Source organism: Rhincodon typus, chromosome 19, assembly GCF_021869965.1.
Source record: "Rhincodon typus isolate 14 chromosome 19, sRhiTyp1.1, whole genome shotgun sequence".
In the NCBI taxonomy this organism is placed as follows: domain Eukaryota; kingdom Metazoa; phylum Chordata; class Chondrichthyes; order Orectolobiformes; family Rhincodontidae; genus Rhincodon; species Rhincodon typus.
The window spans coordinates 15,775,471-15,797,198 of NC_063350.1; the positions used below are offsets into that span (position 1 = coordinate 15,775,471).

At 39.1% G+C, this 21,728-nt stretch overlaps 1 protein-coding gene across 2 annotated transcripts; it reads left to right on the forward strand.

Moving 5' to 3' along the window:
• Positions 1-705: 705 nt before the first annotated feature.
• On the forward strand, positions 706-19,734 carry sgk2a (serum/glucocorticoid regulated kinase 2a). 2 transcript variants are annotated; one of them, XM_048608285.1, is made up of 11 exons: positions 706-809; positions 900-957; positions 2,275-2,358; positions 6,558-6,689; positions 10,817-10,929; positions 11,022-11,058; positions 11,146-11,232; positions 12,090-12,185; positions 16,118-16,273; positions 17,793-17,882; positions 19,212-19,734. In XM_048608285.1, the coding sequence occupies exons 1-11, from the start codon at positions 763-765 to the stop codon at positions 19,371-19,373; spliced, it is 1,062 nt and encodes a 353-aa protein (XP_048464242.1). In that variant the 5' UTR covers positions 706-762; the 3' UTR covers positions 19,374-19,734. The 2 variants fall into 2 exon arrangements, with proteins under 2 accessions (XP_048464242.1, XP_048464243.1); XM_048608286.1 differs by lacking the exon at positions 16,118-16,273.
• The last annotated feature ends 1,994 nt before the right edge of the window (positions 19,735-21,728 follow it).

Below are 21,728 nucleotides of genomic sequence, written 5' to 3' on the forward strand. Positions count from 1 at the left end.
GCATGGGCACAGTGCCAAAAAGGCACGCTGCTTATGTAAAGGTAAACAGTATAAAATTGCATCAGAAAACTCAAGGGAGCTCACAGAGGGAAATCCTCCATGCCACTCCCCAAAATTGAAATTCATCAATTTTTTTGTTTAGTTAATTCTTGGTAAAATTCAGCTATGAAGGATATAACTGCTTGGGGATAAAAAAAAGTCTCATGGAGGACAAGAAATCTGTTTTGGGTGAATAGTATTGTGATTACTGCAGGAACAAGTGCAATAAAATGCCCTAAAAATAAATGAGTCTGCTGTCAGCACATTTAACTCCATAGAATGAAATATTTAATGCAGTTTTTTTGTTTCCAGAAAATATGTAATTTCCTTAATCATATCTAATATGAATGACACTATTCTGATAAATAATAATTCAAGCCTTTCTTAAGTTTTCAAATACAATTTTGTCATGAAAGCAGTATCTATTTGAAATGGTTTCATGAAACAATGGCTTCATAAAACCTTGCTTTAAAGCAGGATGAAATTTAAGGGCTTAGATTTCAAACATCAAGAAGCTGCTGATATTTACTTTCCTTTCCAGAACTAGTCCTGTTGTAAAAATTAAACACTCAAAAATTCAAAAGGATCCCTTTCACAATGACAAAAGGAATCCAGTGAGTAGAAAATGCTCTTGACTCTTGATTTCTTGTTTTGAAATTTAGGATTTGCAGATCCTTATTAGAAAGGTTTAACAAACACATCCCTTCCTTTGAGCCTCAGATCATGTCAGCACAGAGTAACATCAACCTGGGACCATCCGCCAATTCGTTGTAAGTTCTTTTTAATATTGGAATAATTGCCTACTACCTCAGGAAAGATTTAATTTAAAAATTCATTTACAAATCATTATTTACTTACAGTGCCAAACCAACAGACTTTGACTTTCTAAAAATTATTGGGAAAGGGAGCTTTGGAAAAGTAAGTGATTTAATTTAATACTACTATGATTTTCTTTTTACGTTTCATTTCTCCTGCAACACAGCTTTGAACCTGTTTTGGTGTTGGGCACAAACACGTCTGTCATATTGCACCATTAGTTCTGGTCGCCTCATTACAGGAAAGATGTGGAAGCATTGGAAAATGTGCAGAGGAGATTTACCAGGATGTTGCCTGGAATGGAGGGAAGGTTTTACGAGGAAAGGTTGAGAGAGCAAGGGCTTTTCTCTTTAGAACAATGAAGGATGAGAGGTGACTTGATAGAGGTGTACAAAATGATCACAGGTATAGATAAAGTGGACAGCCAGAGACTTTTTCCTAGGGTGGAGGTAGATATTATGAGGGGGCATAGTTTTAAAGTGAGTGGAGGTAGATGTAGGGGAGGCGCCAGAGGTAGGTTCTTTACTCAGAGAGTGGTCGGGGCGTGGAATGCATTGCCGGAGAGGGTAGTGGAGTCGGCCTCATTAGGGGCATTTAAGCTGCTATTAGATAGGCATATGGATGATAGTATAAGGTAGGGGTGGAGGTTAGACAGACCTTAGGTTTAGGGTAAAAGTTCAGCACAACATCGTGCTGTGCTGTTCTATGTTCTATGTTCTAGTGAAACACGTCTTTTTACGTACGTTCTATATAATTATCTTATTACATTTAGTAAAGAATAAACGCAACCTTTTGTTAACTCATGAAAACCTGCCTAAGTTGACTCCTTTTAAAGTATAAATTAATTTGGATCTGGGAGACAGTTATCCACAGACAGGAGATCCTTTTGTAACTTGCTATGACCAACTGCATAGGGTAGATGGATAAAGATGGGACAGTGAGTTCATCTCTCCTCACTGACGGGAGTTTGGCAGTTTGGGGTATCCCATCTGGAGCAGTATTAACCTCACCAGGGATCTGGTCGTGATCCTGATAACTCATTGAGTATTGACCTCTCACAGAGGAGTAAATCTGCAACACTGCAGGATGAAGTTGAGAAGAAATACCCTAATATTGCACATGCTTGTGCAGTGCTCCAACTAATAATGGCAGTGGCTACAAACTCAGCCTTTTCTCTTTTCTGTCAAGGGTCATTTTTTTAATTGATTGTGCTATATTCGGGCCTGATAAAATGAACAGTTTATGAAAACTTTCATCTGTCATTAAATATGTTCAAATTTGTTCATTTAAACATAGTCAAATGTAATTTGTACTTCTCATTTAGTCAATATAATCTTGGAACATATGTAATTTTCATATCCTATGTGTAAAGAGTGGCAGACAGAGCTGGGGCTTTAACAGTCTTCAATATCATTTTAGGTTCTCCTTGCTAAACGTAAGTCCGACGGCAGGTTTTATGCCATTAAAGTCTTGGAGAAGAAAATGATCCTGAATAGGAAAGATGTGAGTATAAAAAGGCCTCAATGCTTAACTCCTTGTGTGTGACAGTACCTTACCCTTAGAATTTTTAATTTAATAACATGTCTCAGAGGACTCAGAGGACAAAAGTTTTATAAGATAAAATGTGACACTGAGACGCAGAAGGAGGTATCAAGATGGATTTAATGTTTCCTACATGGGTCCCGTATTTCTCCAACCTGTGGGGAACCTGCTTTCTTTCTGTGGGACAGGCCTGACTGAATCAATGCCTCTGCAGGGGGAAATTATAATCGGCCAGCATCAGACCTTCACAGGGATTTAATTGATTGATTGATTGATTGACTATCACGTGTACTGGACTACAGTGAAAAGCTTTGTTTACAAGCAGTACAGGCAGATCTTAGTAAGCAAGGATGTACAGATCAGCGGTCATAAAAAGACATAGACAGAGGCATACAGGTTACGTTGCACAGGGCATGCACTAGGTGAGATCAATGTTAGCAAGATCAGCATTATTTGAAGCTAGAGAGTCCATTCATCAGTCTAACAATGGCTAGGAAGAAGCTGTTCCTGAACCTGCTGGTGCATGTGTTCAGGCTTCCGTATCACTTGCCTCACAGAAGAGGTTGTAGGAGATCATTACCCGGCTACAATGGGTATTTGATGAATGAAAGGTTGGCTTCTGTGATGGTCTGGGCTGTGCACACAACCTTCTGTAGTTTCTTATGGTCCTGGGCAGAGCAGTTGCCATACCAGGCCATTATGCACCCGGACAGTTTGCTTTTGATGGTGCATCTGTAGAAGTTGGTGAGGTCCTTACGGACATGCCAAGTTTCATGAGCCGCCTGAGGAAGAAGAAGCGTTGTTGTGCCTTCTTGACCATCGCATCTAATTGGGAAGTCCAGGACAGGTTGTTGGTTATCGTCACTCTGAGGAACATGAAGCTCTCCACCCTCTCAACCTCAGTTCTGTTGATGTAGGTGGGATGTGTTCTCATCCTTTCTTTCTGAAGTCAATGATTAGTTCTTTAGTTTTGCCGATGTTGAGAGAGAGGTTGTTCTCATTGCACCCTGTCACCAAGCCCTCTATCTCCCTTCTGTATTTTGACTCATCGTTGTTAGATATTCATCCAACTACAGTGGTGTTGTCAGTGAACTTGTAGATGGCGTTCATTCGGAATTTGGCAAAACAATCATGCGTGTACAGGGAGTACAGTAGGGGGCTGAGGACGCATCATTGGGGAGGAACCGAACAGCAGAATTCCTGTCCATCTAGAGCTGCGAGTCAATCAGATCCCAGCAGCTCTCCGATGTCAGCAACATCACCAGGAGCAGTGGCTGTTGCCAGGGCTAGTCCCAGCAATTATTGCTTGGGCTATGGGCTAAGGGTGAGATGTGGGTCTTGGACACCAGGTCAGGGAGAGAGTTGGCTAGAGAGAGAGGTTTAGAGGCAAGTATAGGAAGTCATTTCGGAATGATTATTCTCCCTAACCCTCTTATTGAATGCCTAACAACAGGAAGTCTTAAACAGTGTAAATATGAAGTCTGGTCAAATGTAACAGCAAGGAGTGGGATCACAACTGAAGCAAAATTAGTGCTGAAGTGGTACAGAATCATGGTTGTTGAAGTTCCAATAGGGGTTGCAAGAACAAGACTTGGGAAGCATCAATTTTGTTTGATCTCTTTGGAAAGGAAAGAGAACTAACACTCTTTCCATGTGTTTTCAATTGAAACACTAACCCATCTACTTTGTAGATTAGTGCTTATAAGATTAGTTTACCGAAGACATTATCTACTTTCTTGACTTTAAACATGCCTGTGGTCTATCACAGCTCCAAGTAAACCTTGTAAACTTTTTAAACAAGAAAGGAAATAAAGATTTACATTTACATAATGTCTTTCCTGGTCCTGGTCAAAGCTCTTTATGGGCACTGAGTACTTTTGAGGTACTTCAAATGTAGGGAAAACTGCAGCTAACTTGTGCACAGAAAGAGCTCAAAAACAGTAATTTCATAATGACCAGGTAATGGGTTTAGTGATTTGGGTAGAAAGATACATAATTGTTGAAAAAAAATTCTGTTGTGCTTTTTGTTATCTAATTAATTCCATTCCTCTGCTTTTGCACAAGAGCTCTGGAATTTTTTTAATGCTTTGGGATATTTTACATCCACCTGACGGGGCTAACAGTACCCCAGTTTAATGTTTCATTTAAAAAAAAGACACTTTTTTTCCTATAAATATACTTTGATAATCAAATATCTATAAGTACATTACAAAACATTTTGAATCAGATGTAGTGGAAAATACAATAGAAGACTATTTTTCTCAACTGAATACTTTGTATTCTTAGGCGTGTCAATCCATTTGCAAGATTGTGGCATTAACTAAATGGGAGATTAACTATATACATTCCACTACAATCATATAGCCTGAGGTGGTTTTATAAGGTATCAGCACCACAGTGTACTATGACTGAAAGGCCTCCCTCCTCCCCACCTGCTCTTTGCAGTGGCTGCCCAATGATTAATGCATCCATAGCCTGAAAGATTATATACGTGATGATGCAGCACGGCCTCAGCACTGCTCTGAAATGTCAGTCCACATCTGTGTTCAAGTTACTGGAGTTGAATCCACCACCTGAGAGCGGAGAGTTATAGTCACTGAATAACTATCCTTTGACTTTGGCTAGCCATTTCCCTGCACCATTGCCAAAATTAGAACTCCATGAAGTGGATTCACAATATTTGCCCTCACATCCCCTACCCCCAACAAAACTAAAGACAGAATCCCCCTTGTCCTCACATATCATCCCACCAAACTATGCATCCAATGCATCACTCTCCGCCACTTCCGCCACCTACAATCCGACCCCACAACTAAAGATATATTTCCCTCCCCACCACTATCTGCCTTTCATAGGGGCCACTCTCTCCGTGACTCCCTCGTCTGATCCACACTCCCCATTAACCCCACCACACCCAGTATCTTTCCCTGGAACCACAGGAAGTGCTACACCTACCCCTACACTCCCCCCTCACCTCCACTCAAGTCACAAAACAAACCTTCCACATTAGACAGGGATTCACCTGCACATCTGTCAAAGTGGTCTCCTGCATCCACTGCTCCTGATGTGGCCTCCTCTACATCAGTGCGACCAAGCGGAGGCTCGGAGACCATTTTGTAGAGCACCTGCACTCCGTTCACAAAAAATGACAATACCTTCCAGTCATGAACCGCTTTAACTCCCTCTCCCACTCCCTGGGTGACATGTCAATCCTGGGCCTCCTCCAGTGTCACAAGGACACCACCAGCAAACTGGAGTAGCAGCACCTCATATTCCGCCTCGGGAGCCTACAACCCAATGGCCTAAACGTGGATTTTACCAGTTTCGAAATCTCCCCACCCTGGCCTCAACCCATGTGCAATCCTCCCTCTGATCCCCGCCTCCTTGACCTGACACAACCTGTCCATCTTCTCTCCCACCTATCCACCCCTCCCACTTCACTGCCCAATCCCCACCACTCCCTACCTGCACTCACCTATCACCAACCCACCTACCTTCCCCAGCCCCAGCCCTCCTGTCTCTATTTATTTTTGAGTTGTCTGCCCCCTCCCCATTTCTGAAGAAGGGTCCAGACCTGAAACGTCAACTTTCTTGCTCCTCTGATGCTACCTGGCCTGCTGTGTTCCTCCAGCTCCACACTGTGTTATCCATGAAGTGGATGTTTACTTACTTGAAAAGGTGTAATATGCATCCACCATTTACAGTAGATATAGACAGGGATATCACTAACTTGTGGAGGTCTTTTATATAAATATATTAAGATTGAGGCTGATATTATTCATTATGAAATATTCTTTACCTGATTTCCAAAACACATTGTGAATGCAGATAAAAGCAATGCCACATGTATAATGTAGTAATTAATAGGTAGTGTTAAAGTGGTGTCTTTTATATTTACAAGATCTGATTGTCATTGCTAGAATTATTTTAATAGGATCAATCAGGTGAATTCACTGTACAAGTGAAAACATGACTGGTTAATAATATGAAGTAGATTTTTTAGATCTAGATCTGCAAGCAGTAAAGTGAAGCTGGGTTAAAATTTGCATGAATTACTGTGAATGTATAAGTACATTATTAAAAACTACTGACTAAAGGGCAGATATGTCTTTCCTCTTTGGTTGCTTGTTCAGTTTCTAATGGTGCCTATTTTAAATTAGCAAAAGAACATTATGTCCGAACGCAATGTGCTACTGAAAAATGTCAAGCATCCTTTTCTGGTTGGGCTTCACTACTGCTTTCAGACAACGGAGAAACTCTATTTTGTCCTGGACTATGTGAATGGTGGTGAGGTGAGTGGATGATCTAAGATTGCAGTTGCTTCATAAACTTCGTGTCTCACTTTGATATTTAACTGCTGCGCCCACTCGCCTCTCAGTTTCCGCAGTCTTATTATTTACGCTGGTCTCTGCTCAGCACTGCAAATCAAGTAACACTGCAACAGAATTGTGCGTTATGAACACAGTGATTGGCTTCTAGAATGTGCTGGAGAATGTTGTCATCAGCACTGCTCAGAGATGACGCATTGACTTTGGCCAGCTATTTCCCTGCACTATTGATAAAATTAGAACTCCATGAAGTGTTTGTTTCCTTATCTGGAAAGGTGTAATATGCATCCATCTTTTGCAGTAGATATAGACAGGGATATCACTAACTTGTTGAGGTGTTTTATCCAAATATGTTAGGATTGGGGCTGATATTATTCATCACAAAATATTCTTTATCCTGATTTCCAAGATCCATTGTGAATGCACATACAAGCAATGCCACATGCCTGGTATAATGCAGCAATTAATACGCAGTCTTAAAGTGGTATCTTCTATATTTATATGATCCAATTGTCATTGCTAGAGTTATTTTAATTTAGTTGAATGGCTGCAGAAGCAGTCATATAAAAGCAAAATGCAACAGATGCTGGAAATCTGAAACAAACACAAAGAATGCTATAGAAACTCAGTAGGTTTGCCAGTGTCTGTGAAGAGAGAAACAATTAACTTTTCAAGACAAGTATGACTTTTCTTCAAAACAGAATACTGGACTCAGAACATTAAGTCTGTTTCTCTCCCCACAGACCTGCTAAGACACTGCCAATCTACTGAGTTTCTACAGCATTATCTGTGTTTAACAATCCATTCAATGCCTTCATCTGATGCAGTTGTGATGCCATCAGTAATGGATTTCTCTGGATAAGAGTTCAATGGGTGGATGATGGTCTGACTTGGCCACAGTCACATCGGTAAACTGAGTATTAAAAATAGACCACCAAATGACCCATAAAGCAACAGCACATAGCAACATCTACTTTGGCAAATTCCATCCTTTTCTTTCATGGGTCCACTATGTACTTTTGCTGATTGTTCCCAGTCCTATCTTGTCTCTTCCTGGGTATAGCATTTGTTCCTTATTTCTAAAGTTACTTGTGCAGCCACACTTCCACTATCAGCCACAAAGTGGCAATAAAGCCCCAAAGAAGCAGTCAAAATTGAATTATTTCTGGTTTGAATCCAACTTTATTCTTTGGATATATTTTAAGGCAACTCCTTGTTAATACTTTGGGAGACATTTTAAAAGCATTGTCCCCATTGAATGTGCGCAAGGGGCTTCACTTCAAAGACTTTTTTTTTATTCATTCATGGGACATGGCCATTGCTGCCTGGCCAGCTTTTATTGCCCGTCTCCAGTGGCCCTTGAGAAGGTGGTGGTGTGCTGCCTTCTTGAACCGCTGTAGTCCAGGTGCTACAGGTTGACAGGTAATGCCATTAGGGAGGGAATTCCAGGATTTTGACCCAACAACAGTGAAGGAACAGCAATATATTTCCAAGTCAGAATGGTGAATGGCTTACTGAGTGAGGGGAACTTGGAGGTGGCGGTGTTCCGACATGTCTGATGCCCTTGTCCTTCTAGGTGGAAGTGGTCGTGGGTTTGGAATATGCTGCCTGAGGATCTTTGGTGAATTTCTGCAGTGCATCTTGTAGATAGTATATAATGCTGCTACTGAGCATTGGTGGTGGGTGGAGTGGATGTTCGTGGATGTGGTGCCAATCAAGCTGGCTGCTGTGTCCTGGATTGTGTCAACATTCTTGAGTGTTGTTGGAGCTGCAGCCATCCAGGCAAGGACTCTTCCAGGCAAGCACCCATCCGCTCCACCATTCAATGAAAGCATGGCTCATTTGATAATCCTCAAGTTCACTTTCCTGCCTTTTCCTCATAACCCTTGATTCCCTTACTGATTAAAAATCTGTTCACCTCTGCCTTGAATATACTTAATGACCCAGCTCTCTGCAGTAAAGAATTCCATTGATTCACCACCTTCTAAAAGAAGAAATTTCTCCTCATTTCTGTCTGAAATGTGTGACCCCTTATCCTGAGATTATGCTCTCTAGTCCTAGACTCTCCCATAATGGGAAACAACTTTGCTGCATCCACCTTGTCAAGCCACCTAAGCATCATGTATATTTCAATAAGATCTCTCATTGTTTTAAACTCCAATGAGTAAAAGCCCAACCTATTGTACCGCTTTCCGTGAGACACCCACTCTATATCTGGGGTCAAATTACTGATTCTTCTCTGGACTGCCTTCAACGCCAGTAAATGTAGATTATGTATATGGAATTGGAAGGAAACAGGATTTTAACACCAGTATAGGACTGTGTGGAGCTTGGAGAACCTGCAGATGGTAGTGTTACCATATATCTGCCGCCCTGGTCCTTCTAAACGGTAGTGAGTGAGCGTTTAAATGATGCTGACTAAGGAATCTTGGTGAATCTCTGCAGTGCATCTTGTAGATTGTACATACTACTGCTGCTTTGTGTTGGTGTGGACAGAGTGATTTATGTGGATGTGGTGATAATTGAGTGGGCTGCTTTGTCCTGGATAATATCAAGCTAGATGTCTTGTTAGAGCTGCACTCCATCACACTCCTAACTTGCACCTTGTAGATGGTGGACTGGCTTTAAGCAATCAGGAACTGAATTACTTATTGTAGGATTCTTACCCACTTACATCCCCTTGTAGCCACAGTATTCATATGGCTAGCCCACTTCAGTTTTTTGGTCAATGGTAACTTCCAAGATTTTGCTAGTGGGGATTCAGTGATGGAAATTTTATTGAATGTCTAGGTGTGATGGTTAGATTTTCTCTTATTGGAGATGGTCACTGTCTGGTATATGTGTGGCGCAAACATTACCTGTCATTTATCAGCCCAAACCTAGATATTCTCCAGGCATTGTTGCATTTAAACATGGCTGTTTCAGTATTTGAAGGGTCACAATTGGAGCAGAACATTGTTCAGAGGAGATTGCACATCGTCACTTTTTTTATGTTATGATGGAGGAAGGTCTTGATGAAGCAGCTAAAGATGCCTGGGCCTAGGACACTACCCTGAGGAACTCCTGCAGAGATGTCCTTGAGCTGAGATGACTGGCCTTCAACAAACGAGAATTACCTTCCTCAGGGCTAGATTTGACTCCATTCAGTAGAGGATTATCCCCGAATTTTTTTTTATTCTAGTTCTGCCACACTGGGCCAAATGCGGCCTTAAGGCCAGAATAAGACCAGGAGCTGAGCGGCCCTTTAGAAACCCAAATTTAGCATCAGTAAGCAGGTTATGGCCAAACAAGTGCTGCCAGTTAGCACTGTTGATGATCCCTTCCATCATTATATATGATTGAGAGTTGACTGATAGGGCAGTAATTGGTTGGGTCAAATATGTTCTGCTTTTAAGCACAAAATTATGCATCTGCATAATTTTCCACATTACTAGGTACATGTACTTGTACTGGAACAGCTTAGCCAGGGGCATGGACAGTTCTGAAACATGTGCTTAGTACAATTGCCAGAATAATAACATTGGGAAGAAATGTTGTATTAATAAAACACATTTTTATGCACATAATATTCAACCAGTCACACAGGACACAAATAAAAATAGGAAAAGAGAAAAAGTAAGTTGAAATTTTCCATACTCTCCTGATGTTATTTTAAACCTGTCATTTTACTCAATCTATACCCTTGGCAAAATGGTTTCAATGCAATTTCAAAAAGAAACATAGAAGAATAATAAGAGAAAATCTTAAGAGTCTCTTTACAGTAACTTTTCTAAATAGCTGACTCCTACTGATCAGAGTCAAGGGGAATGGGGCAGCTAAACATCAAATCAAAGCAACGCTGTTCGACAAACATCCAGAAGATTGGCAAAGTTTTGAGAGTATCTCACTGTTGAAGGTTCACAATAATCTGGAAAGATGGTGCCCAAGAAATTCTTCTGCCAGGAGTGTAGGTTGTGTACTATATATTGACCAGTTTGTCCACAGCATTTTGATCCAGAGGGCCATTCATGGAAGCTTCATGTAAAAGTACATGACTGCCAAAAACAATTTAGACATTACAGCCTCTAAAAAGTCTTTTTTAACTGTAACAGCTGTTCTTCCATTTGCAACGAGAGCACACTTTTCCAGAACCAAGAGCTAGATTCTATGCATCGGAGGTGGCCAGTGCCATAGGATACCTACATTCACTCAACATTGTGTACCGGTGAGTTCTGCTACAAAGGTGTCTTCTGTAACACTTGTTATAAAATTCCAAAGTGTATATGGTTAAACATTCAATCTCACTTTGCATTCCAGGGACTTGAAGCCTGAAAATATTCTCTTGGATTCTCAGGTATCAATAACAATCTTCGTAGCTTTTTGTCAATAAGATAGGAATAGATACAGAACCCTACAAATCCTGGCTTTTGTTATATTTCAGGGCCATATTGTACTGACAGATTTTGGGCTCTGTAAAGAAGTAATAGAACCAACAGGAACAACCTCTACTTTCTGTGGGACACCTGAGGTATGTAGAACAGTACAGAGTATAGAATAGGAGAGTAGGTGGCTATTCATCCAATCAAGTCCACGTTGGCTATTTGCAAAAGCAATTTAGCTAGTCCAATTCCCAGGGTTTTTATACATCAAATATTATGTTTATATTTTAGATTGGGTTTAATTTGGCCTGTAAGATTTAAATAGCCAAAGCAACTCTGCAAGGATATAATACATAAAGCATAAATATTGCAGGTAGCATAAATTTGGGCATCCAACCTGCAATGATTATCTTAATTAAACAAAGAACTGTGGATGCTGGAAATCAGAAACTAAAACAGAAATTGCTGGAAAAAATCAGCAGGTCTGGCAGCATGTGTGGGGAGAAAGCAGAGTTAACGTTTTGATTCCAGTGACCCATTTTCAGAGTGTTGCTTTTGTTTTTGCTAAAATGTTTATGGATTTTACAGCACAGTCTAAATTGAATATTTCACACATTTCTCCATTTTACTATCTGCTCTGTCTTTAAACAATTGGCTGAATCTTGTCTATTACCACTCTTCCAATATATTACCTCAATTGGAGTATTGGTCGTATTTGTAACAGTGAAAATTGAGTGCTAGCTAAATTGTCTCATTGCAAGTGCAGGATTATTACAGTTCAACATATGAGTATTCGTGCATACAGTCCAACTTTAAATTGTTAGTTGGATTTCTAATTGGTGGAAGAAAGTTAATGGAATATTTTTATTTCATTTACTTTTGTTCATCTGGTGTGATCAATTCACTTTCAAATAGTTAACACTTGCAGTTAACACAGGCAAGCAGCGAATTGTCACATCTTGGAAAATATATGATCATTTATTCTATATGTATTTTGTTTTGTCAGTATCTTGCCCCAGAAGTTTTACAAAAACAACCCTATGATCGCACTGTTGACTGGTGGTGCTTTGGGGCGGTAATCTTTGAGATGTTGTTTGGATTGGTAAGTAGCACACTGGAAATTTACTTCATGAACCAGAAATCTAGACCCAAATCTCAATGTAGCATATTGGGGTGTGTTTCTAATCTTGCAAAATCAATACAATATCAAACAACACAATTCTTGTTTGCATGTAATGATAGGAACTAGCTGTTGTGAGGCAATGGCAGTTTCTGGACCAGAAGGTCTAGGTTCAAGTCCAACTTGTACAAACATGTTACTTAAAGTAATTTTTGTGGCAAAGGGCTTAATTCTGAGGCCTATACCCTAATAGGAATAGAGCAATAGCTCCCCAGGAAGTGGCAAGGAATGAATTATAATCCCAGTTTCACATTCCTAAACCCATAAAGATTTTACCCCACACCTAACATGGATAGGATGGCATACATGTCTGGAGGCTTTGCTGGAAATTTGTTCTTGTGACATCCTGAACACAGGGCATCTGACCACATGACACCCAATCATATGACATCTGGTCACATGATGTTTTAATGCAAATACCTCATAAAGGCAAGGTCCCCTGTGGTTGGGTATTTTTGCTCATGGTTTTACATCAACAGCTATTAGATGGTAAGTTCCAAGAACCAAGAGGCAACTCCATGAGATGGTGTTTGATAGTGCCACGGAAGGTAACTTACACAGTTTGTGAGGCCAAGAGGAGTTATCCTTTACGGAAGGAATCTGCTGTCCTTTTCCCAAGCAGATCCACATATGACTTCAATATATCTACAGCAATGTGGATGACTCTTAACTGCCCTCTAAAATAACCTGGCAATCCATTCAATACATCAAACAATGACAGAAAAGTCAAAAAGAATAAAATTAGCCAACTACCTGGTAATGACCTAAGCAGCAGAAATGACAAAGATACATCCAACCCCATCAACCTAAAAGTACTCCTCCCCAACATCTTGGGACTTATGCCAAAATTGGGAGAGCAGTTCCAAAGACTGGTCAAACAACATCTGACATATTTATACCTTACAGTAAATGTCCCAATGTCACCATTCCTGACTACGTCCCATCCCACAGAAGTGGCAGCACAGTGATGTACAGTCAGGATGGAGGGTCTTGGTTGTTCTCAACATTACTCCAGATCCCAGGAAGTCTTACGGCATCAGGTCAAACTTGAGCAAAATATCATCCTGTTGATTACTACCTTCTGCCCTTCTTCAGTTGATGGATCAGTGTTCATCCATATCAAAGAAGCATAGAGAGTGTCAAGGGTACAGAAAATGGGAGAATTTAATATCTACAACTCTCAGCCCAAGTTGACTGGTCCTAAAGTACGGATCCACTAAATTGGGCAGATACACCCAGATTTTTATCAAACTATCTGTTGAAGATTCATCTAATCATACACTACAGGTAGGAGTAACTGCCGTACAATCAGTGTAGAGATGAAGTCCCATCTTTATACCAAGGAAACATGCATTGTATTATGTAGCACTATCCACAAGTGGGATATAGAGTAGATGTGGTAGCTCTAACCTGGGCTTCTTTGAGGCCCTTTGGGTGATCAGCAGCAGCTGAATGAAATTCAACAACAATCTGAATAGTCATGGCCCATTATCTCCTCCACTTCACCATCATCATCAAGCCCAGGGCCCATACTTAGTTTAATGCAGACTGCAGGAGAGCATGCCTGCAACAATATGAGGCATACATAAAAATGAACAAAAATCTAGTGAAGCTACAATGAGTGGCTATATAAATGCTAAGCAGTGAAAGTACACAACAGACAGAGTAGCATGATACCTCAAACAACGGATCAGATCAAAGCTGTACAAATCCTGATTCAGTTTTGAACATTGGAGCATAATTAAACAATTAATGAGAGGGGCAGCCTGCATAAACATTTCTACCCTCAAATGATGACAGAGCACACCAATCATGCAAAAGACAAAACTGAAGCATTTGTAACCAACTTCTACCAGAAGTGCCAAATGGATGATCAATCTCAGCCTCTTCCTGATGTCTGCAGGATTATATCTATATCACAAATTTGATTCAATCCATAGATATCAAGAAATGAATGAAGGCAATGAATTAGCAAAGACAATGGGTCCTAACAACATCCAGTTACATCCTAGACTTGTACTCTACAACGAGCATTAATTCAAAACTGTAAATAATTGCTCAGTCATGTCCTGTTTATAAGAAGCAGGACAAAACCAATCCAACAAATTGCCATCATATCAATCTACTCTTGTGTTAGTTAAGTGATGGAAGGTGTGATTGATAGCGTTATCAAGTGATGCTTGCTCAGCTACGACCTGCTCACCAATTCTTAGTTCTGGTTCCACCAGGACCACTAGATTCCAGATTCTGTTACAGCCTTGGTTGAAATGTGGACAATAAAACTGAATTCCAGAATTTAAGTGGGAGTGACTGCCCTTGACATCAAGGCAACATTTGATCAAGTATGACATCAGAGTGTCCTAAAGAAATTGGAAGTATATGGGAACTGGGAGACATCTCCACTAATTAGAATCACACATAGCTAAAAGGAAGGCGGTTGCGGCTGTTGGAAATCAATCACCTCAGTCCCAGAACGTCGTCGCAGAAATTCCTCAGGATAATGTCCTTGACCCAACCATCTACAGCTGCTTCATCAATGACCTTCCCACATCATAATATCAGAAGTGAGGAAGCTTGTCGATTATGGAATCATGTTCAGTTCCAATCACAATTCCCCAGGTACTGAAATACTCCATTGCTGCATGAAGCAAGACCTGGACATCATACAGGCTGATAAATAGCAAGTAACATTCAGTCTACACATGCCAGGCAATGATCATCTCCAATTAGAGAGAATCCAATCAATTCCCCTTGACAGTCAATGGTATTTCCATCATTGAATGCCCCTCCAACAACATCCTAGAATTACCACTGATCTGAAACTTAACTAGAGCAGCTATAAAAATACTCCGGCTAAAATATCACATCAGAGGCGGGAATTCTGCTACAAGTAACTGATCTTCTGACTCCCCAAAGCCTCTCCACCATTAGCTTGGCACAAGCTTTGGGAACTGCATCTCCAACCCTCAAAAATCTCAGCATCTTCCAGGACAAGGCCGCCTGCTTGATTGGTACCCCATTCACTACCAAAAATTAATTCCCTCCACTGCACAATAGTAGTTGTGCGCACTATCTACAAGATGCAAGTTGCCAAGGCTCCTTCGACAACACCTTTCAAACATTTGAATTCTACCACTTAGAAGGACAAATGCAACAGGCACAAGGGAACACCACAACTGGCACTTTCTCCTCTGAACCACACACCATCCTGACGTGGAGTTCTATTGCTGTCCCTTCAGTGTCATTGGATCAAAAATCTAGGATTACCTGGACTACCGCAATTCAAAAAAGCTCACCACCCCTTCTCAAGGGCAATTAAGGATGTGCAACAAATGCTTGCCTTGCCAGTGACACTCAAATGCCAGGAAGAAATAAACAAACATAAAGCATGACGGGTGTTTGGTTTGTCTTAATTACTTAACACACCACCCCATTCCCCTTAGCCCAAGATTCAACAGGCACCACTGTCGCATACAGTGAGTTGCACCAAGATGGTTTGGGCCTCTTGCTGCTGCAATTAGTGATGCCTCCAATACTGTGAATCAGTTTACACTGCAGTATTAAAGACTGTACAAATAAATTGAAAATTTCAGACCACTCTGTATAGTGCTATGATAATTGTTAGAATAAAAGAAATTTGTTAAATATTCAGGTAATTTGAACACCATGAAATATATGTAAATGTCAAATTTGGGTCTAAAAGATATTTGGAATGAATAACAGGCATCTATATTTATTTTTTTCTCTTGTACAAGGTTCCTGAGTAAACTCTAAAGTGGCAAATTGGAGACTAATACAGACTTATTTCCTACAAGATTTGCTCAATGAGTTAATGTTTTGTTTTATGTGGACAGCCTCCCTTTTACAGTCGAGATGTAGCTGAAATGTACAATAACATTCTGCACAAGCCGCTCCATTTGCCTATGGGAATATCAGCAGCTGCTCGTGATATTCTGATGGGACTCCTACAAAAAGACCAAAAGAGAAGATTAGGAGCTGAAGCAGATTTTGTATGTGTGCATTTTGTCTATGCCTGAACGCTAATTACAAGACTATTTAACAGTGCTTAGAAAGAAAATTAATCCAAGATAGTCAGCACAGCACTATTCAAAACAAAGAGTCATAGAGGAATACAGCATGGAAACAGGCCCTTAGCCCAACTTATCCAAGCCAACCAGATTTCCTAAATTGAACCAGTCTCATCTGCCTAAATTTGGCCCATATCCCTCCAAAACTTTCCTATCCATGTACAGTACCTATTACTGTACCAATATACCACGTACCTATTCGTGTTCACCTGGGAAATTGGCCAATATTTGTCTAGTAATCAATAACAACAAAGCAAATTAAATGGACACAGTTCAACTCTTAGTTTTGTTGATTGTTGCTCTGCAGCGATTGGATTTGAATGTTAAGGAAATTAAGACTCTCAAGAAGTTTTCAACTTCACTCCCAGCAATTTTAACATGATTGATATTCTTCGTTTGAATCTACTTTTCATTCCTGTATAGAGTAGATTACATTTGTTTAGGGACTCAGTTAGGTTTGTTGGTTGGACAGCTGGTTTGCAATGAGGAATAGTGCCAACAGTGTGGGTTCAATTCCAGCTGAGGACAACATGAAGGTCCTACTTCTCAACCTTGGCCTTTGCCTAAGGCATGGTGACCCTCAGATTAAACTTACTCTCTCTAATAAGAGAGCAGCCCTATGGAACCTTTGTGTATTTACCTTTTTATTTTAGATTTTGTCATTAAATATCATTAGCCATTTTCTTAAATACATTTGGCTCTTACCGTAATTTCCACTGTCCTTCCTGGATTGGCTACAGCAAATTTGACCAGTTCACATGGAATTTCTGAATTCATCATTCATATAAACTGAAGACATAGCAGTACAAGTACTAATTAGGAGTAATCCACTAAACAAGACATCCCTCCTAAAAATTAGCACCTTGTTTTGTTTTCTTTGGTATCAATAACCTTCAGATAGCTGTTCACCTTTAATTCATTCAAAGATTGTTTTTTGGTTATTGTGATGAGACAGAATTGACCTAAATTACAAGCTCAATGAAAAAGTAACATTAAAGGTCAATCCCGAAACAAGGATTGTAAAAATCTCAGAAAAAAGTAGGGCCAGAGTCATGTCCAGTCCACTTAACTTACTTTGGTACATAATACTTTCTCTGAATAAATAAATCTAGCCTGATACATATGGCCTGTCTGTGGTATTTTTCCATCATTTAAAGAAATTGTAGATACTTTCTGGCACTTTACAAGTAAGTAGATTGTGATTCCTAAAGATTGCTGCAACCCATTCATTACATACATAAGCTTAAGACTCAGTTATAATAACTAATCCTAACCATCAGAGTTATTGGTACTGCTTTCAACAATGAGCAGACACAAAGTGTTCAGTATCAGTCCTAATCATATCGAAAAAGCCAAAAATCATAGTCATGTCAAGCTTTAGAATGAGACATGAACAAATAACCTTGCTTAATTAACTTCATTGTATTTTCTCCTGACACAGCTTGATATAAAAAATCATACATTTTTTTCATCCATTAATTGGGAGGATATCTACCACAAGAGAATTACCCCACCATATAATCCCAATGTGGTAAGCTTTCTGGTTTCTGTTGATTTTTATATTTGTGGAGCTTTACACTTTTGTTTTGTGTGTGTGTGTATGTATTTTACAAGAGGAACCTACTTATATTTTCATAAAATCACAAGTGATAGTTTATGATTAAGAACACAGGTACCTACTAACATTAAACATGCACGTAGTTAGAAAGGTGTACTTCAGTCTGATCAGTATGTCACAAGGGTAAGTTGGGTGTTCTTGTGTGTGGTATGGGGCGTATCCTTCCTCTTGAATCAACTCATCAGAAATAGGGTGCATTTTAATATTTGTAGTAGGAATGTTGCTGCATGGAATGGGCTCAGATCATTTGTTACCTTCCACTTAAAGTTTCAAAAGTAAATCAAATTCATGTAAACCTGCTTAATTTCGGTCAAGATGATTTTAGTAAAAATACAAAGCATTGTACCTTCTCACTTGTATCAAAAATTCCACAGTGGGAAGAATAAGTCACTCGAAGATACCAAGAACTGCAGATGCTAGAGTCAGAGTCAACACAGTGTGGAGCTGGAGGAACACAGCAGGTCAGGCAGCATCAGAGTAGGAAAGTCAATGTTCTGAAGAACAGTCCCGACCTGAAACGTCGACTTTCCTGTTCCTCTGAAACTGCGTGACCTGCTGTGTTCCTCCAGCTCCACACTGTGTTGACTGTGGGAAAAATGTTTTCCCAACCATTGGAAATCTGTAATAAGTGTATAATCAGATGTGATGGAAGTTAGTTGAGGTTTTTGTACAGGCAAGATTACTGATTAGGTTAATTTAATGTGTAAATTGGGATCAACGGAATCTGTCCATCATTCAATTGCTGAGAAAATTGAAATTGTATGGAATTTGCTGGGATGTAGCAATGTTGATATAAAGAAAGGTTTTGCACTTCTTGCTGCCTAAGGTCTGGAAGGGCTCTTCTTCAGTCTTCATTTCATTCCTTTTGTATATCAAGGTCTCACTTACAGGCTTCCTTTAAAAACTTTAAATTGCATATAATTCAAGGTGAGGTAAACTGCATTAACTGAAACTAAGTACAAGACCTATGGGGGGAAATAGGGGTGGGCAATCATGGAGGAAAACCATGAACATGTAAAAGTGCATTTTTAACTATTATTTTAAGATCTGGCCGGACAGTTCTGTGAGCTTTACCATGGCACTGTATAGATACCTAAAGCATTTTCACCATCAGAAAAGTTGCACCTCACTGAATAAACACAAGATAAAAGAAATAAACTTAATAACCTTTCTGATTTTTTTTACATTTGACAAGTACATTGAGCAAAACATTAACTTCACAGTTTCTGCTTTTTTCTTCAGGCAGGCCCTGGTGATCTCCAGCATTTTGATCCTGAATTTACTGAAGAAGTTGTCCCTAATTCGGTGGGACGCATTCCTGATTCAACAATGAACAGCCCAACCACAACAAGTGCATTTCTGGGATTTTCTTATGCCACTACAGATGATAATTTAAGATGGTAATTAAGTATTGTTTGATCTGAGAAATTTAAATGAATATACAAGCAAGAAGGTAATGTCACAGATAAAATGGTTTCAGCACAAAACCTTCTGGGTAAATTGGTGTTTGTTTTGAATTAAAAATGAATTGCTTACAGTCTTCTGAAGAGTATAGTGCTTACAAATATGTGTTTTTGAAACACTTCATAGAGTCAGTCTCCCATTTGTGTATCAATGTGCCTGTGCAACTCAATTCCAAACATGTAAGCACATGAATATTTACACGAGTAAAATGTCCCCATCTCTTCTGTACCTGTTTTGCTTTAATGTCATGTATTTCTTTGTAACGTCCAGCCTGTTATATACCTTGCTGTTTATTTGGTTTGTTTCAGTCATTAAAAGCAAACCAACACTTAAATAAACTGTTTAAATAATTAATAAATTAGTGATTTGAATTATTAACCTAATATTTATTTTAAATAATACATAACAAGCCTGACACATGCAGAACTGTAAATTTTAAAAAAGAGGTTAGATAATTTTAGATTAGTTCAATTTGGTTGAGCTCACGAAATTTAAAGTTTTAAATTAACCCCTTCAAATAATACGTTACTAAACTATACTAGATTTTATTATGTATTAAGTAAAACTGATCTAATAACTTAAAACTATTTAAGTAAGAAACAAAAGACACTTATATTTAACAGAAATACAAGACAGAATTCAAACTGAATCCAAAATCCTGCTCTTACACAGGAAACCTCTTCCTTCCTTGATATAAAATACGTAACATTCCTATACCAAAAATAGTCCCTGACTAGCTGACTCTGAAAATTGCCAAAACCTGGATAGAAGTCCCTGGCTAACTCTCCTGACCTCAAGTTTCTACATTTACAGAACATGCCAACTAGAGGTAATGAAACTGACCTTTAGATCGACCTAAGTTCTACTAGGGGTAGGACCACACTTCAGCTGCTTTCAGGATTCAAAAACCTTATTTCGTTGTCTCTATGGGATCACCCCACCACCTTACTTAAAAATAGTCATAGAAATCCAGTTAGTTAATGATTAATTTAGTTTGGTATTTCTATGCATAGATGATCTTTCACTTTAGAACTACGGAATATCTCATAATGCTCATCTTATCTTAAATTAATAATATCCCATTCATTACTATGTCTGTGTTTTTTGTTGCAAGGACGGTCATGGCTGATAAGAAGCTAGAGGCATCCCTTACCTCTTCCATTTCTACAGCATGTTTCTCATAGTCCTTTTTAAAAAAATGTCAGCAATTTAATTAGCAGCACAAATATAAGAAAATCCAACCTTTATCCATTAATGATGATTAATTACTTATTCTTCGATTACAGCAAGATTGAGGCCATTCTCCTAATACTTTTGTTGGCTGCTACTCATACTTTGTTATGTCAGTGGTTCAGGAATTGATAAATATGCAGCACAAAATGGCTTCTTTCAAAGACAGCGTAATATAATTGAAAATAATTGGCTTTTTTGCTTTGTTAGACTAATAAAACGCTTGTTTGTAAAAAGACTCCAAATATACCAGGTTAACTAAGTCTTAAACTGAAATCTAAAACACAGAATAACTTGCGTGGCAGCTACTTTAGAACACTGTTTTGCAACTTAGATCATCATTCCTTCAAAAGTAGCCTCTTACAGTAAAATGTCACATGTTTACTCCAGGATGTCTAAATATTCTGTGATTTGGGCAAGGATTCTTTTGAATTGGAAATACTTGTTCACAGTTTTTAATTCAATTTTTGAAATGAGTTAAATTGTTTCTTTCATTCAAAACTCTTTAAAGCATTACAGTAATTCTTTTTATATAAGTTATTATGTTGGTGGAATTGCCAGGAATGTGATGTGTTCTATTCTTTATCCTGAATTATAGATTAACCAATTGATTACAATGGTGCAATAGGTACCCACAAATCCAGTTATTACAGTTTTGCCTGACTTCAGGATTTCAAAACCTTTGAGTGAAAGGTAAAAAGTGTGCCTATTCCAATTATTTACCCATTTGCTCCCTATGAAGTCAGGTGAATATCAACTTGAAGATAAACTTGTTATTTTATAAATGTGTTGCAGAGGACCACATGTTTGTTTTGTTTCTTTGAAAGGTCAAGGGTGAAAAGCCAATGCAGATTAAACTTGAGACATATGTTTATTCGGTTCTTGTCCATGACTTCAAATCCCTTCAAATAATCGAAGGGCTTCTTAAAGCCTATGTGTGAGATTCAGAATCAAACTATAAGGTAGATTCGTGAAAATAAGGTCAAATGTTTGCAGAGTGGAAAGTCCTTATCCTGTATTAACTTGTCACTAAAAATCCATGAAGGAGGAATTTACTTTATGGTA

Bases quoted from the DNA above. Each gene is read 5' to 3' on its own strand.
- sgk2a (XM_048608285.1), top strand. From the start codon at position 763: ATGTCAGCACAGAGTAACATCAACCTGGGACCATCCGCCAATTCGTT. The intron at 2,359-6,557 runs GTGAGTATAAAA...ATTTTAAATTAG, and splicing joins TGATCCTGAATAGGAAAGAT to CAAAAGAACATTATGTCCGA. The intron at 17,883-19,211 runs GTAAGCTTTCTG...TTTTTTCTTCAG, and splicing joins CACCATATAATCCCAATGTG to GCAGGCCCTGGTGATCTCCA.